The sequence below is a fragment of the Vipera berus genome (genome assembly GCF_964194415.1).
Source record: "Vipera berus genome assembly, chromosome: 1".
Classification (NCBI taxonomy): domain Eukaryota; kingdom Metazoa; phylum Chordata; class Lepidosauria; order Squamata; family Viperidae; genus Vipera; species Vipera berus.
In genome coordinates this window covers 23,253,796-23,272,046 of record NC_138202.1, presented here as the reverse complement: position 1 = coordinate 23,272,046, position 18,251 = coordinate 23,253,796, and the positions used below count along the sequence as shown (strand labels likewise).

The 18,251-nt window shown below is 41.4% G+C and overlaps 1 protein-coding gene across 1 annotated transcript in view; it reads left to right on the top strand.

Moving 5' to 3' along the window:
- The window catches only part of MAP4K5 (mitogen-activated protein kinase kinase kinase kinase 5), a 107,732-nt gene that overhangs the window by 44,366 nt on the left and 45,115 nt on the right, over positions 1-18,251 (top strand). Inside the window, exons 4-8 of the mRNA XM_081336673.1 lie at positions 11,581-11,671; positions 12,183-12,247; positions 14,271-14,326; positions 15,780-15,827; positions 16,197-16,239. Coding sequence (XP_081192799.1) covers positions 11,581-11,671; positions 12,183-12,247; positions 14,271-14,326; positions 15,780-15,827; positions 16,197-16,239 — 303 coding nt within the window. The remainder of the gene's footprint in view (positions 1-11,580; positions 11,672-12,182; positions 12,248-14,270; positions 14,327-15,779; positions 15,828-16,196; positions 16,240-18,251) is intronic.

The window sequence follows — 18,251 nt, the reverse complement described above, 5'->3', positions numbered from 1 at the left end:
ATCAGCAAACAACATGAACAAAAATCATTGTTTAGGTATGAAGGATTCTGCTTTATAGCCTCTCCTTTATCCCACATTGTGTTCCTGGGGTACTAACAAGTGCTTAACAGTTAGGTAGAATATTTATCACTGAATTAGGAAGCTATATCAGACTCTGGATAGAATAACTAGACTATAACAAGCTTTGATTACAGATTGCAGTCAAAGTACTCCTTCAGAGCTAAATTCTGAGTCACAGTTTGGATTCAGTGGAGACAGGCAAACCATAATGTGGCTTCGTTGTTATGTAAACACAGAATTGTGCTGACAAACCACTAGTTTAACTTTAGAAAAGTCAGATCTTTTTAGTTGGTGTTTTAATCTGATATAATTTCAACTCCTCAAACCTGTATGTCAACCAGTTTTTTAAAATGTTATTGATGTGGTTTGCAATTCAAAAAATAGGAAATGTAAATGTCTTTTTGAATATAAGGAAAATGTGTGCTTAAAAAATCTGTACTGGCTAAAGGTGTGCAACCTATTGAAGAAAACTGATAAAAAGAACTGTATATTGTGGAAACACGTATGTAAAAATGAGTATATTTTATAAAAGTGCATATTAAAAAAATCTGGTGTTGTGAGACCTTTGAAGCAATCCAGTTCAGGAAACAGACTCCTCAAGAATGACTGGAGACCTATTTTAATGAAATAGGCTGTAGCAACAGAATCTGGAAAGTTTAACTATGTTTTCTTTTCCCTTCTTTTACTCCAGGAAGTTAAGGCAGAGCCAGTTTGAGTTTGCCTAATGTTTTATTAAAATATGGACTGAAAATATGTTTTGGTAACCATTACCAAATAGTTTCTCCCATCTGTGGTTTTCCATTGGCATAATATCTGAGGACCAGAGAGACCCAAGTTCAAATCTTCCCTTAGCAACAGAGGTTCACTGGGTTTGTTTTAAGCCAGTCACTATTTCAAGAGAGCAGATGGGAGTGATTGATAGATTGACTGACTGATTGAAGAAGATGGTGTTATGTGTAGTTGTGCTTGCCTTGTGCTTTGGAGGAAAGCTAGGGTATAAATGTAACAAATACATAAAACAGATGAAAATATCAGAAACTGATGAGAGTTGAGGTATATATCAGGATAGAAGAATGAGAAAATGAGCAAATTGAAGTTGAATTTAGTACAGAAGGCTGTTTTTTGTGTTCATAAGTAAGGTAATTTGATGGCAATTCTACTGTATCCCCTCTCATTTTATTTCCTGTTCAGACATTCTATAGATTCTAATAATTTTGTCAGGCAAACATTTTTTTTCTTCTTTAATAGCATATCTGTGTGTACCCGAATGTGCATCTTAATATCTGTCAGGTTGCCAAAACTCCAGATTTTGAAAAACATGTCAGTCAGTTCTTACGGAATTTTTGCATTTATGCAATCTGAGATTTTGGTTACACAGTTCAGTAAAGTAAAACATCATTCACAGTCGTCAAAAATGAGCACCAAAAATGGGCGTAAGAATGTTACTGTAAAGTTTGCTGCTGATTGCTCTGAACAAATCCAAAAATTAAAAAAAAATTGTTTTCATCTCTTGACCTGCCTCTCTATCACCTGAAGGATCATTTCAGCAGTGTTTGTTTCAGATTTCAGGGCTGTCATAAGAACATAGTAAAGAGCCACCAGTGCATCTAATGTACCAAGGAAGTGAATGTCCTTAACTACAAGTAGTTCTTGACTTACAACTGGTCACTTTATGATCATCCAAAGTTACCGTGCCCCCCCCCGCCAATGTACCTACAACAATTCCAAAGTTCCAAAGGCTGTTTCCCCCCCCCCCCGCCTGGTTATATGGCCACATGTCAGGCACTCAGGAACTGGCCTGCATTTATGGCCGTTTGCAGTGGCCTGCAGTCACATTGCCATGTTTTTGCCCAAAACTGGCATTTACTTCTAGTTTTCGGCAAAATGGCTTACAGCGAACAATGAGCTCGCTTTATAGCTGCTACGTTCAGTGAACAAACATTGCAAAACTGTTTGTAAAATAGGGTCAGTCACATGGGTGACCTGCTTTGTGACCATCATGACTTATGACAATAGTAGACAGGATTCATTACAATCATAAGTCGGGGTCTACCAGTATTGTGGAGAATGATAATTGGACAATCAGTATGAAGTGGGATTACAACAATACGGAATATAACACTTCTTCCTTGCTGCAGTCATAATACAAATAATTTATCTGAATTGTCTGGTTGCATGGGGAGGTGGGGAGTTTTGTTTTCCTCCTTCCCTTTGCAAATGAAACAGGAAAATGTCTCCAGTCTCACTGCTTAATCCCCAGACTGGTGCATTGGATTTGGCTGCCTCCTTGATAGCTTACATTTGATTAATTGCTCTTTCTCCAAAAAGAATTGTACAAGAATCCGTTCTATTTTATTTCCACTAATATCATGCACAACAGTGGTTATTTTTTTCCTTCTCAATGCACCCTCAGACTATAAAGCTACTGAGCCAGATGCTGTCCAGACCTCATACTATAAGCCTTAAGACTTCCTCCCTTAAAACAACTTTGATATAGTTTAACAGATAATTGCAATTGTTATAGTAACTATTCACCAGTAGAAGATACCACACAACTGTTGTCATCCTTATGGGTGTCTTCAGGGGTCGGTATCCTCCATATTAGATATTGTGTTTGAGCCTTTAATGGGATTTGAACTCACACTTGTACAGATGCTTGTACAGTGCAATTAGCTACAGAGCTGTCTTGGCCTCTCTGTCAGTAGCTAGTAGGAAGAGAGGTCTTCCTGCAGGAAGCTATAGAAGTATGCCTTCCTGTTTACCATTGTTTGTTTGTACTATACCACAAAAAATTCTGTAGTATGAGAGCATATAGCAAAAGGGAAGGTATACCTATAGCAGGGCTTTTCAACCAGTGGTATGGGTACCACCTGTAGTACATTGGCACCTGGTAGGTGGTACGTGGCCATCCTAGAAAAGTGGTAGCGAGGAAGGGGAATGAGCTGAACCGGTGGCAGCACCGCACAAGCCTGAGCGAGAGATGGATGGAGCTGCAGGGTTTGTCAGGGCTCAGTGGGAGCGCCAGGATCAGTGCTTCTTCGGGGCTGTCAGGGCTCAGCGGAAGCGCCAGGATGCTGATCCCAGTGCGTCTGCTGAGGCCAAAAGAAGCGCCAATCAGCTGGAATGTTGCAGCATCTCCAAGGTCTTGTGATTTACATTCAGATGCTTGGCAACTGATTCATATTTATGATGATCATAATATCCCAGGGAATGTGAAGTGACCAAAACCTGCTGCAACCACCCAGCAGATGGGAATAAAAACCAAACACACACCCCCTACACCCCCACTGCCAATCCTCAACAGAAATGCTCACAACAATGAAAATCTCACAGGAGGAAGAGCTCCGCCGGGCAGACAGGCAGGTGTCTTGCTCGGCTGTGGCTTGGGGGGCACTTTTTTCAGTGCCATTGTAACTTCGAGCAGTCACTAAGCGAACTGTTGTAAGTTGAGGACTACCTGTACTTCATCACTTTTTTCCTTTTTTTGGTCATCAAGTTTTTGACACCTTGCTAGGCGACTGGTGGTACTCGGATGTTGCCATATCCTAAAAGCGGTACAATGGGTGAAAAGGTTGAAAAGCCCTGACCTATAGCTTCTGTAAGTTGCTAACATTGCTAGTGACCAACAGGAGGCACTGACCAATCACGTAGTGCCTTCTACTGGTCAGTAGCAATCATAACATTCATTATCAGAACCTCTATATGGGGAAAAAAGAAGAATAATTGATTCTTCTCAGTGAAAAAACAGTATCCCGCTTACTTTTGAAAAATCATTACTTTCAATTTTCTCTAAGTAGCCCGTGACCTCTGTCAAGGAAGAAGAATGGGTGAATGTACTAGTTTGATGCCTTTCCCTATTCTCTGAGCTTTGGTAGGACGGGCCGGTCATTACTATACACATTTGAGTTATGTAGCTCCTTTTGAGTGCCATCTTGCTCAAGCAAGCCCTGCTGGCCTGTCCTCTAGACCAGGGGTAGGCAACCTCGGCTCTTTTATGACTCATGGACTTCAACTCCCAGAATTCCTGAGTCAGGTGACTCAGGAATTCTGGGAGTTGAAGTCCATGAGTCATAGAAGAGCCGAGGTTGCCTACCCCTGCTCTAGACATTTGTGATGAGCTCCCCCCACCATAAAAAAAGAGCAGTGTTGCATTTCCCCACTCTATATTTAGATATTCCCAAGCTCTTATCTGCATTCCTACAGGCTGGTTTTACAGCAAGAATGCTTTGTAATTTTTCCCAAAGATATAAGAGTGAAATAAAAAAATAAGGCCTGGAGATTGGCATATTGTCCTGTCTTCCCTCTTACAACCCATTTTAATTGTTTCCTGTCATTTTAGTAGCCTGCTATCTGATAGTTGGGCTTTGCATTTGACTTTAAAATCTGTGTCTACCATTTATGAGCTTCCAGGGCCGATTCTGAGGCAGTTTATTTGTTGGCTGGGGCTGAGCTAAATGGGCAGGTTCCTCAGGTATAAGACTAGGAAATGTAATGCGGTGAGAGCCTCAGTGAACTCTTTGCATGTGGTTGGACCGTCTTATCTGCATTAACCATCAGCTACAGCTTGTTCTCTTGCACAGATGTGGGATTTACAACTTCCACTTCAGAGTTTGTGGCTTTCAGTCAGACCTGGGCCTCCTATCCTCCCACAGCACCTCATATTTTAAAAAGAAAGTCTGCATAATAGCAAAGCTGACAGGGTAGTATCATTTCCCCTCTGGGTAATTATTTATAGGGTACTGGCAAGGTATGCAGAATTTTAAAAAGCTTCAAACACAAGAATAGAGCACAAACTGTAGAAAAGTGAGGGAAGAAGCCATAGTTTAACAGCAGAACTCCCATTTTGCATATCTTTGGGCTGAAAAAGAAAGAAGTACTTTCTCTGTCTGCTTTCTCTTTGAAAAACATGATTTTGAAGCCCTCAAAGTTATTCCCCACTATCTGTTTTCCTAATACAGGTAGTCCTTGACTTGCGACCACAGCTGAGCGCAGAAATTTTTTTTGCAGGATCCTGGGACACATATTTGCCTTCATTCGTGAACATTTCTTTTGCTAGGTGAGACAGTTGTTAAGTGAATGTTGCCTCATTTTACGTCCTTTTTTGCCAGAGTTGTTAAGTGAATCATGGCAGTTGTTTAAGTTAGTAACAGTTGTTAAGTGAATCTCCATTGACTTGACTTGTTAGAAGGTTGCAAAAAGTGATCACATGATCCCAGGACAATGCAATCATCATAAATATGAGTCAGTTGCCAAGCGTTTGCATTGTGATCATTTGACCATGGGGATGCTGGAATGGTCTTAAGGATGAAAAACAGTCATAAGTCACTTTTTTCAGTGCCATTGAAACTTTAAACAGTCATTAAATGAACTGTTATAAGTTGAAGATTACCTGTAAAAAAAATGTTCAAACTTTCTGGTCTTTTCTGATGGGGAAAAGTGATCAAGCTCCCTGATTATTTTAGTTGCTGTCTCCTGTTTGCTCTTCTGTAGTATTGTATAGGTATTATATATTATATAAGGGATGTGGTAGCTCAATGGGTTAGGACGCTGAGCTTGTCGATCAGATGGTCGGCAGTTTGGTGGGTCGAATCCCGAGTGCCGCGTAACAGAGTGAGCGCCTGTTACTCATCCCAGCTTCTGCCAACCTAGCAGTTCAAAAGCACGTAAAAATGCAAGTAGAAAAATAGGGACCACTACGGTGGGAAGGTAACAGCGTTCCGTGCCCCTTTGGCATCTAGTGATGCCGGCCACATGACCACGGAGATGTCCTCAGACAAGCGCTGGCTCTTCGGCTTTGAAATGGAGATGAGCACCGGCCCCTAGAGTTGGAAACGACTAGCACGCATCTGCAGGGGAACCTTTACCTTTACCTTTTAGTATTGTATCATTTTTCACTTGATTACAACTTTATACGGTATTCTACATGCAGACCATAAATATGTATAAGGATGGCACTGTTGGCAGTTTCATTTTTAATCCTTTTTAAAGGGATTCTGGCATAGAATTTGCTTTTCTCCCAGCTGCCGCACATTGAGTCTATCTATATCAATTGTTTTTTAAATTTGGAAATTTACAATATGTGGACTTCCATCTCCCAGAATTCCCCAGCCAGCATGGGAGTTGAAATACACACCTCTTAAAGTTGCCTTGTTTGAAAAACACTGGTCTATGTTGTGCCCAAGATCTTTTCCCTGGTTAATTACAGATGTCTTGGACCCTATCACTGTGTGTGTAAAATTAAGGATCTTTCCCTATCACTTTACACTTTGCTGTGTTTAACAGGGGAAAAAGAATAGTATAAATTGGGAAAGTCAGAAGTAGCAAACAATTCCAATTTTCAAGGGTCAGCTGTCTATTTTGCATTTGAGAGCTCTAGACTTTTGAATGCTATCTTTGTACACAAAAAAAAACAATGTGTATGCTGATTGGAATTTGCTATTTATTCCTTCCTGGCAAATACGCACAGGCACTGTTTTGGTGGCCTTGGGCAAGACCCTATCATGATCATCAATGAACTTGGGGTTACGTGGTATACAGTTGCTGAGAGCTGCACCATTGCTACCCCCACTCTATCTTTGTGTTGTTGTGAGGTAATAGACACATTGATAGCCAATCATATAATTCCCTGTTTTGACTTGGCGTAAGCTTAGAAGCTGTTTTCAATACATGCTTTCTGAAGTTCGTTACTTGTCCAACTATTTAGCTAGAGAAGGCATTTATAATGGGTGAAAAACAGAAGTCGGGACAGCTTCTCATGACTGCTAGCTTAATGGGGGCAGCCAGCCAGCTGGATAGAGGGACCCACTTCTTTTTTTAATTAAGGCAGCCAGGAATGGTGGGAAGCTGTGTCTTGCAACACTGCATAAATTGTTTGGCTCACACTCTGTACAGTGACCTTCCCTAATCTAAATGGGTATAATATGTGTGTAGTCCAGCACATCTCAGGACAATCAATAAGCAAAATGAAGGGGATACTCAGATCTTGAGTGAGAATTCAAAAATGTCCTGAAATTTCAGCATTCTCTGCAAGATTTCAGGAGTGAGATTACTGGAAGAAAATAATGAAATTTGATAACCTGAAAAGTTTACTGACCTCTACTGCAATTCATCGAGGTGTGTATTCTTTTTTTTCTAGCATCCTTCTAATGGGGAGAAAAAAACAAAACCACAGAGCAAAGTTAACCAGGTGGGGCTGGCTTAATTCCCAATAATTTCTAGCAGAATATTTGAGGTAATAAAGAAACAACTGAGTGTACATTAAGGAAGGCAAAGTCTCATATTTTCTGAGTTCATTTGTGTCATTGGGCCAATTTAGCTACAGTTCTTGTTCTTCATATGGACAAACCTTTCCCTCCAACCAAGCATCCTCTTTTTGTAATGATTATTTCGGAAAAAATTGCCTTGCTTTGAAAAGCCTTAAAAGAAGAAGTAGGCATAAACTACATACTCTTTTGATGGATCCTTAAAAGCAGCCTGCCACAAACTTAGGCGAAAGTCTTATTGTCCCATTACCTCATCATAAAAATATGAGAGGAATTAAAGCTAAGTTTGACCATGGGGTTTTTTGATCCAGCCTCCTTCCTGCTTCTTCACTAGCTAGTAAGACGAGAGACCAGCAAACAGAACAGTAAAGGCTCTCTCTTTAAGTTTTGCTTTTAAAAAAATGCCAAAAAATACAAGACACCATGCTTAGCAGTCATCGACAATTACATTCTCTGTTAATTTTCTAATTCCCTTTCAAACCCAATGGTAGGAGTGACTCTAGTTACATTTCGTACTAGCCTAGCGAGTGAGAGTGAAGGCTTTTCTTGAGTCTTCTTTGAATGCCAGAGGAATCACAGAATCTAAGGAAGCTAGAAGTGATCTCTTTCACAGCATGGCAAATTTATTTATTTTATTTTTATTTTAATTCCGTTTATATCCCGCCTTTCTCCGAAGACTCAGGGCGGCTTACAAGCTTAGCATCATCAAAGATATCTTTGGGTCCGGGTTACTTACGGGAGCATCTGCTGCCGGCATCAACTTCCCTTCGTCCAGTGCGCTCCCACAGAGAGGGCCTCCTTAGGGTGCCGTCGGTCAAAGAGTGTCGACTGGCGGCCCCCAGGGGGAGAGCGTTCTCTGTGGGCGCGCCAGACCTTTGGAACCGTTTACCGGTGGAGCTCTGGACGGCTCCCGACCTTCGCTCCTTCCGACGTGACCTAAAAACATATTTATTTGAACAAGCCGGCCTGGTCTGATGGGTTTAGGGGTATTTTAACGTTTTGTATTAATCTATTGAATTGGGCTATTGTATTTAATATTTCTTTTAATTTTTATATATTGTATTTTATTGTATTGCCCTGTACACCGCCCTGAGTCCTTCGGGAGAAGGGCGGTATAAAAAATTATTATTATTATTATTATTATTATTATTATTATTATTATTATTATTATTATTATTATTATTATTATTATTATTATTATTATTATTATTATTATTATTATCTTCCTACCATACCAGTCCTCCTAGTCTTATTTAATCTTTCCCTGAAGAAGTTCACTGGATGCAACCAGTTTGCAAATTGGAATGCTTCTGCATATCCAGGCTATTTTATCAGAGGGGAAAAAAGCAGAGGAATTGCAACCAGCAGGCTTCACAAAGATGTTTCCAATCCTTTGGGGCTTGTGTGCATTTTCCAGTTACCGAGGCATGTAGGGTTGGTTGCTGGCCCTTTTTGCTCTCAGCTAGAGCAAAAGCCGTGGTGATGAAGACTGGAAAAAGTAAAATGATGCCCTGAGTGCATTATGTTTTGATGTAAAAATATAAATGGAGTACAATTCACATTGATTAGGCAATGTGCTTTGGGAATTTTTGGTTAAGAGTCTTACATGTGTGCTTGGTTGCTTTTTCAGATTCTTGTTTTGTGTTCTTTTTTTCCTCCTGTTTTTACATGAGCCAGTTTCGTTTTCACCTACCTATACTGGGATCATTTTGAACCCCCCACCTTTCCCCCAATAACCATAGATGAGTGTCATTGTTCTGGGGTACTCCTCTGCTTCAAATAATAATAATAATAATAATAATAATAATAATAATAATAATAATAATAATAATAATAATAATAATAATAATAATAATAATAATAATAATGATGATGATGATGATAATAATGATAATAATAATAATAATAAGAAGAAGAAGAAGGAGGAGGAGGAGGAGGAGGAGGAGGAGGAGAAGAAGAAGAAGAAGAAGAAGAAGAAGAAGAAGAAGAAGAAGAAGAAGAAGAAGAAGAAGAAGAAGAAGAAGAAGAAGAAGATGGAAGGGACCTTGGAGGTCATCTAGTCCAACTCCCTGCTAAGGCAGGAAACCCTATACCATTTCAGGCAAATGGCTGTCCAGTCTCTTCTTAAAAACTTCCAGTGTTGGAGCATTCACCACTTCTGGAGGCAGGTTGTTCCACTGGTTAGTTGTTCTAACTGTCAGGAAGTTTCTCCTTAGTTCTAGGTTGCTTTTCTCCTTGACTAGTTTCCATCCGTTGCTTCTGTTTGCTTATAGATTCTAGTTCTTTTGGTATTCTTACTTGTGTATGTTGTGTACGGTGTTTCCCACCAGCTGACCTATTTCTCTTGTTGGGACAGGATAGCAGCATTCCTCCTCCCCAGGCAGCACAGGGTTGTAGAGAAGTGTGTCTACTTTCCTGTACACACCTTCAGTGTGCTACTAAAACTCATCTGTACTGCCAGATAGGCAGAAATCCTTTCTGGAGCCTATAAATGCTCCAACTTCGTAGAATTGCTGGGAAGGTTCTTGCAGTCATAAATATTCTAAGCTAACTTGTACACTGATAGTGTTCTGTAAACAGTCAAGGGCACTGATCTAGTCTTTTACTGCATTTTGTTTCTCTTAGACTGGAACTTAGTCATTAATCGGCGCATTTTATGTAATCACATTATGTTGCAATGAAGAACTAAAGGGACAGAAAAATGGGGAAACTATTGATTTTAGAGTGACAAATGGTGTTATTTGTACAGTTCGGGACAACGCGTATAATGAGTGTAATTCGATAAAACTTTTTATTTTTATACTCAGTAATATTAGCTTGATTTGATAACTTCTAATGATTTGTTCTAATGAACAAATGGATGTTTGAATATTTGTTAAAGAGTTTCTTAAGGTCGGATGGTTAAATTTGTTGCTGTATTACTGTTCCAATAAGTTGTTGATACTATTAAATTTATGAAAATGGGCAAAATGGCTGGTCCAGCTACTTGCATCTGCACCTTTGGAGGGATATTGTATGTATACTAAAGCTTTTTTTTTTTCAAATAAAGTTTTCCCTTCCTGTTTTATGAGGCACATATAATGAGATAATGAAACATGGTAAGGAACCTTTAGAATGTATAAACCATCATCCAATTTCTTTACTAAATGTACATAATAAAATGTGGATGTAACTCTAGCGTAAATACTATAATAGGGCAACATGGTGACAGACTGCAGATCGAGACAGTTGATCGAGTGATTCATAGGCCACCCAATTCAAAAAATTTTTGTCAGTTGTAGATTAGAAACACAGACAAAGCACATCACTGCTTGTTGAATGTGGAAAAATTCTTTAATTTGTGGAACATGGTGCTTTAATGTCGCACTGTAAAAATTTCCTTCTGTTTTTAATCAACTTAATTAAACTGTGGTACTTCATCCATCCATTTTAGTGTTTACAAATTGAGCTATTTCTTCACTTTTTAGGCCTCTCCTGGGACCTGACAGCAATATCCTTTATTTCCTCTCATATTTAATTTGATATTGAAACAATTTACCATATTTACTATACTGTACAGTTCATAGTGTTGTGATCAGAAAAAAAATATTCCTCTCAAAATTTTTATCTTGAAACTGATTGAAGTTTGCCTTTAGATTCAAAGCCCCAGATTCCTTTCCTAACTCTTGAATGTTTCCTCAGCTTTCTGAAATGGGATTTGGGAATAGGGTGGGGATGGATGAGGCAGGATTGAATGGAATTTGCAAACATAGTAGACACATCACTAGCAAATCCTGCCAGATTTAAGACAGTTAGATGTAAAGTATTTTAAGGTTTGAATTTTTCTGAGTTGGGAAAGAATGCATCTTCCAGGACAGTTGCCACTACAAATTATGCCCACAACTAAAAGCAAATAAAGTGTTGACGTATCCCCTATCCCCAAAACTCCTACTTACCTAACAGTTCAAAAGCATGCAAATGTGAGTAGATAAATAGGTACCACTTTGGTGGGAAGGTAACAACGTTCCATGTGCCTTGGAGTATAGTCATGCTGGCCATATGACCGCAGAAGTGTCTTCAGCCAATGCTGGCTCCCTTGGCTAAGAAACGGAGATGAGATGACTGGACAGGGGATACTTTTACTTTACCTTTTACCCCCAAACTATTGTTACATGCAGTTGATGCAGATTCAGTTAATCACCACATCAAAGTAATGAACTAACATCCTTTTCCAAAATAGCAAAATCTATCATAATGATTTACACAATCTGTTTTCCAGGAGATGATTTCTCATTAATACAGCAAGAAATCTATATGGTTAAAGAATGCAAACACTGTAACATAGTAGCATACTTTGGAAGCTATCTCAGGTAAGATCACTTGTTTTTTTATCTTGGTCTGAATTATTTTCCGTGCCAACTTCCTGGAGGTAGCGAAATTCATCTGCAAATGAAAGCTGTGGTTTGAGAGTTGGCTATCTATTGCAAAATGCAGTTTACTAAAGCTTTATTGCTAGGTGTGGAAGCTTTTCTTTGCCTATGATGACATAACAATGAACTTTTCCACTGAATGCAAAGTGATCTGTTTCCAGTTCACCAGAATTCAGCATTTCATTGAACGTCATCGCTCACTAGAGTTGATCTCATTTCGTGCACACATTTTAGGGCATCTGATAATTGAAAAGCCTCCATCTGTCCTTAGCTTTAGGTTTAGATGAGAAATAACAGCATGCCACATATAAAAGCCGCTCAGTTGCTGTTTTTTTGTAAAAGGAAATTCTTGTGACCTACAGTCGGAACAGTAAATTGAATGGTAAATGCACATTGTTCAATTTGGATTTTTTTTAGAATAGTGATTCTGATCATTTCTGCTTTATTTCAGCCACGAGAAGCTATGGATTTGTATGGAGTACTGTGGAGGAGGGTCCCTTCAAGACATTTACCATGGTATCTGAGCATGTTATTTATTGTGTTACTTTTATTGTGTCCCTCTTCTTCCCCATTTTCCTCCAATTTGTATTCATGGCAATTTTACTGTAAAAAAAAATAGAACAATGTTACTTTCTATTGGTCATGAAAGTGGTTGCCTATTATGAAGCTCCTGTGATGAGCAAGAGATTTGCTAGACCGGTATTTCTCAACCTTGGTAAGACATGGGGACTTCAACTCCCAGAATTCCTCAGCCAACATAGAAGTTGAAGTCCTCGTGTCTTAAATTGGCCAAGGTTGAGAAACACTGGTCTAGACAAACAGGCAAGAATCTTTCTGAATTGAGAAAAATTGCTTTTATTTGGTTTTCTTTGAGGCCACCCATTTGCATCAAATTGATAATATAGTCCCAGACCTATAATAGATTTGTATTTACACAGTTAAAACTGAGACATGCAGAAGTCAAGTTCCAGAGCAGTAAAGATGTAAGAAAGGCAGAGGCATCTTCAAAGCTTGATAAATTCAAGAATCAGTAAAAAAAAAGCAAATAAGCACTTAGGTAGAATCTTTGCAGAAGTGACAAATAGTTATCTAATTGGAAAAGCAATCTTTGATGGGATGTAATTTGGGGGTTTTTTTTATTCCATTTCACTGGAATGAACATAAACTAGATTACAACAGGCTGGTACTATAGATTACCTAGTGCTCTTGAGCCATATAGCACAGGCTGCCAATCTGTACTATGATAAGGAAAACAAGGCACAGAAATTTTTTTCTGAACAAAACCATGATTCAGTTTTCACTAAATATTTACTTCCAGCTGTGTTAGATTTAAACTCTCATAATAATTACATTGGGACGCGGTGGCTCAGTGGGTTAGGACGCTGAGCCTGTCAATCAGAAGGTCGGCAGTTTGGCGGGTCGAATCCCGAGTGCTGCATAACAGAGTGAGCGCCTGTTACTCGTCCCAGCTTCTGCCAACCTAGCAGTTCGAAAGCACGTAAAAATGCAAGTAGAAAAATAGGGACCACTACGGTGGGAAGGTAACAGCGTTCCGTGCGTCTTTGGCGTCTAGTCATGCCGGCCACATGACCATGGAGACGTCCTCGGACAAGCGCTGGCTCTTCGGCTTTGAAACGGAGATGAGCACCAGCCCCTACAGTTGGAAACGAGTAGCATGCATGTGCGGGGGAACCTTTACCTTTACCTTTAATAATTACATTATATCCTCTGGTAACATCACAAGGCAGAGAATGGAAGCATCCATTTTTATTTTCAGTTAACCACACTTTCTCATGGTCGAACTGACATTACTGTTTATCAGAGCATTCATCTGAATCATTGATAATGCATTAATTAATGTTTTTTAATACACTTATTTAACATTAATCACAATTTGCATCAGTCTTAATGGCAAGCTTCTCAGTTGTTTAAAAATGCTTCCAGCATTCTCACAACCACACAGATGCTTACATGTCACCCTTAGTAATAGTTATACGTAAGACTTGGCAACTGCAAAACCAACAACAAATGACAAAAAAAATTTTGCTGGTATTTGCCACTATAATTCTAAGTTTGGGACCTAAATGTAGAGAGGCAGATAACAACATGTATTTCTGGGGAAGGCTTCCATAATTGTGATACCGTCACGGAAAAAAACCCCACCCAAAGTAGTTGTCTTCTTGGCACGTGCAGATACCTATGGGAAGATCTCAGTGAATAGCTAGGTTCAGAGAAAGCAGTTCTTTATAATAAAATCAGGCCATTTAAACTTGTTTGGCACCAGAGACAAGCAAACGGGATGTCATCACAGCTGTATGTGCATCCAAATTCATGTGGCATACCACTGTGAAAAATTGAGCACCATGCTTGGATGAATTTGTGGCCTAATCTTTTGTATCCTTTACTTTTTGGCGCACCATATCCATTACAGTAATGTCGCGTTGTTTCTTTGGCTTGTTTGATGCTTTAATTGGATTTAGTTTAATCAATAATTTGCTGCTGCCTATTTCAGCATTTGTAAATTTGCTTTTCCTTTCAGTAACGGGGCCACTGTCAGAGTTACAGATTGCCTATGTTTGCAGAGAGACATTGCAGGTAATGAATTGCTTCAGGGCACCAAAGCCTTTCTTTGGGCTGAGCTGGGATTTAAAAGTGGGTGGCGGGGAGAGAAGTACAGTTCATACTCCCATCAGTTGTTGCTCTGTGCTAATTGAAAGCAAACAGGTAGGTATCTTGCCTGTGTCTTTAAAGTATCTCTAGTCTATGCATCTCAAAGCAAATATCAGCTTCTGAAGCGATACCTTAAATCAGTTCCATAACAGCTTCTTTTTAATTTTCATGTGAAACAAGTGAAATGAGAGAACAACAACATGGATAAAGTCATAAGAACAAGGTTAAGACTTAACATAAGAACAAATTCCAGTTTAAAGGTGTTCGTTTGAAAAGAGAGAGAAAATTTTACGGCTGAAACCGTGTTGCAATAGAGAAGGCAGAGAGAGACAGCACAGTAAGGTACATGAAGGAGCAGTGGGTGCCTTGGGGATAGAGAAGCCCATGGGAAGCTCAGCGCTGGCCATGCACAAGTATCTCCCTGCTCAGGATCTGAAAATCCTGTTTGGAGGATTTTCTGAGTGAAGAAAGATACGTGGCCTGTGCCAGGCCTCACCCTCACCCCCATGACCACCTTACAGTTCTTACCTAGACTTTGTCCATTTAACAATCTGCAAGATTGCTTAAAAACCACAACTGGGAGTGCTGAGATTGTGGTTGTTGAATGAAACAATCACATGATGTCTTGCTTAGTGACCGCTTCACTCAACAACAGAGATCCCTGTTCCAGTTGTAATTGTTAGGCAAGGACTACCTGCAAATCAACTGTATTAGGACTATATTTAACAGGGAAGTTTTGGCAGTTAGTGTAACAATATTCAGAACTAATTGCAACAAATATACAGCTTGAACTACATGGTAACTTATGTTACCATGTAGACATTTCTTATACTAGTAATTAATGGATAGCAGCCACTTAACTTATAAGCACTTGGATTGAACAACTTCTTCCTGCCCAAGAATGTGTAATGGCTAATTTCCAAATAATCATATTATGCCACATTTTTCTACAGCCATTTGCTAAGCAAATAAGTTTCAGTGATTTTCATTTTGGGGCCACTCTTACTACTGCAATTGTTCTCAACATCGTTATCAAAAACATTGCATATCTTATGAATACCAATTTAGGAGTAACCCTTTTCCTTGAGTTTCTTGAGTAGCCTTTTCCGCTATCCTTTACAGTTATTTAATTTGTCTTTTTAATCAAACAAATTAATCAGTGGGACAGCTTTTCTTTGGAAATTGTGAGTGGCCCCATCGCTGGAAGTTTCTTAAAAAGAGTTTGGACAGCCATTTGTCTAGAATGGTATAGGGTATTCTGCTTGAGCAGGGGATTGGACTAGATGACCTCCAAGGTCCATTCCAACTCCGTAATTCTGCATTCTGTAATAGAAATTATATCCTTATTAACTGCTTCTTTTTCTGACTCTTTTTTCAGGGACTTGCTTATTTGCACATGAAAGGCAAAATGCATCGGGACATTAAGGTATGTGACTCTAAGAAAAATCTTTAGCTTGTGGCCCAGTAGTGAGAGGTCTATGATTCAAATGTTGAAGAACAGAGGGACAGTATCCTTTATTATTGGTCCTGTAGATTGTTGGAGTTGTATGTCAAAGGAGATTCTCAGTCATCCAGGTCATGGTTGTCCCAAAGGTGCTTTTTCAGGAGGCAAATGGATTTTCTTGTTTTTCTTGGAAGATGTTTCGCTTCTCACCCAAGAAGCTTCTTCAGCTCAGTTAGGAGTTGTAGTTCATCCATACCTAGATAGCCACCATTTCCCTATATTTCCTCTAAAATAGTTTCTACAGGATAGTAAATAGTTTATTTACACTTTTAAAAACTTTTTGTATTTTAGGGTGCAAATATTCTGTTGACTGACCACGGAGACATCAAGCTAGGTGGGTAACTTAGCTTTTTGGTTTTTTTTCTTCCATTCAATCATGTCTGATTCTTGGAGACTGCCTGGACAAGTTTCTATAGTTTTCCTGACAAGGTTTTTCAGAAATGGTTACCCGTTGCCTCCTTCCCAGGGCTGGAGGAAAGAGACTGGCCCAAGGTCACCCTGCTGGCTTTGAGCCTAAGGTGGGACTAGAACTCCCTGTCTCCCGATGCCTTAACCCACAGGTCGGCAACCTGCGGCTCCGGAGCCGCATGCGGCTCTTTGAGCCGTCTCTTGCGGCTCCCAGCCGCCCGGTGCGCGCGCACCTCTTCCAACGGGCAGTGGTGCGCGCGCACCTCTTCCAACGGGCAGTGGTGCGCGCGCACCTCTCCAAATGGAGAGTGGCACCGCCCGTTTGGAGAGGTGCACGCGCACCTCCCTGAATGGGCGGAGGTGCGCGCGCACCTCCCCAAACCTTTGGAGAGGTGCGCGCGTACCTCCGCGCGAATGGGCAGCGGTGCCGCTCTTTGAGGAAGCTGCTGCGGCCCGTCTACGAAGCTGCCGCTTTCGGCAGCTTCGCAGACGGGGCGCGGCAGCTTCCTCAAAGAGCGGCGCCCCTGCCCATTCCGAGAGGTGCGCGCGCACCTCTCCGAACGACCGGAGGTGCGCGCGTACCTCCGCGCGAATGGGCAGCGGTGCCGCTCTTTCAGGAAGCTGCCGTGGCCCGTCTGTGAAGCTGCCGAAAGCGGCAGCTTAGCAGACGGGCCGCGGCAGCTTCCTCAAAGAGCGGCGCCCCTGCCCATTCCGAGAGGTGCGCGCGCACCTCTCCGAACGACCGGAGGTGCGCGCGTACCTCCGCGCGAATGGGCAGCGGTGCCGCTCTTTCAGGAAGCTGCCGCGGCCCGTCTGTGAAGCTGCCGAAAGCGGCAGCTTAGCAGACGGGCCGCGGCAGCTTCCTCAAAGAGCGGCGCCCCTGCCCATTCCGAGAGGTGCGCGCGCACCTCTCCGAACGACCGGAGTTGCGCGCGCACCTCCCCGCGAACGGGCAGCGGTGCCGCTCTTTGAGGAAGCTGCCGCTTTCGGCAGCTTCCTCAAAGAGCGGCGCCGCTGCCCCTTCGCACGGAGGTACGCGCGCACCTCCCCAAAGGTTTGGGGAGGTGCGCGCGCAACTCCGGTCGTTCGGAGAGGTGTGCGCGCACCTCTCGGAATGGGCAGGGGCGCCGCTCTTTGAGGAAGCTGCCACGGCCCGTCTGCAAAGCTGCCGAAAGCGGCAGCTTTGCAGACGGGCCGTCGCCGTCGGGCAACCGGGAACCGGTTCCATCTCATTTTTTAAAAAATGGCAGCCGCGTGCGTCCGCGCATGCGCAAAAAACCTTTTTGCGCATGCGCATGCATGGACACACGCACGCGGCTCCCTCTTTTTTTAATTTGTGATGGAACCGGTTCCCAGTGGCTCTTTTTCTTTTTTAGGTTGCCGACCCCTGCCTTAACCACTACACCAAAGTGGCTCTCATACAGTTTTCCATAATATAATAATTATAATTCAAAGTTCATTAAATTTATAATATATCATAATACATTATACATACACACACACATATATACATATATATACATATATACATACACACACACACACACATATACACACACACACACACACATACACACACATATATACATATATGTAAAGGTAAAGGTTCCCCCGCACATGTGTGCTAATCGTTTCCAACTCTAGGGGCCGGTGCTCATCTCCGTTTCAAAGCCGAAGAGCCAGCGTTTGTCCGAGGACGTCTCCGTGGTCATGTGGCCGGCATGACTAGACGCCAAAGGCGCACGGAACGCTGTTACCTTCCCACCGTAGTGGTCCCTATTTTTCTACTTGCATTTTGACGTGCTTTCAAACTGCTAGTTTGGCAGAAGCTGGGACGAGTAACAGGCGCTCACTCTGTTACGCGTCACTCGGGATTCGACCCGCCAAACTGCCGACCATCTGATCGACAAGCTCAGCGTCCTAACACACTGAGCCACC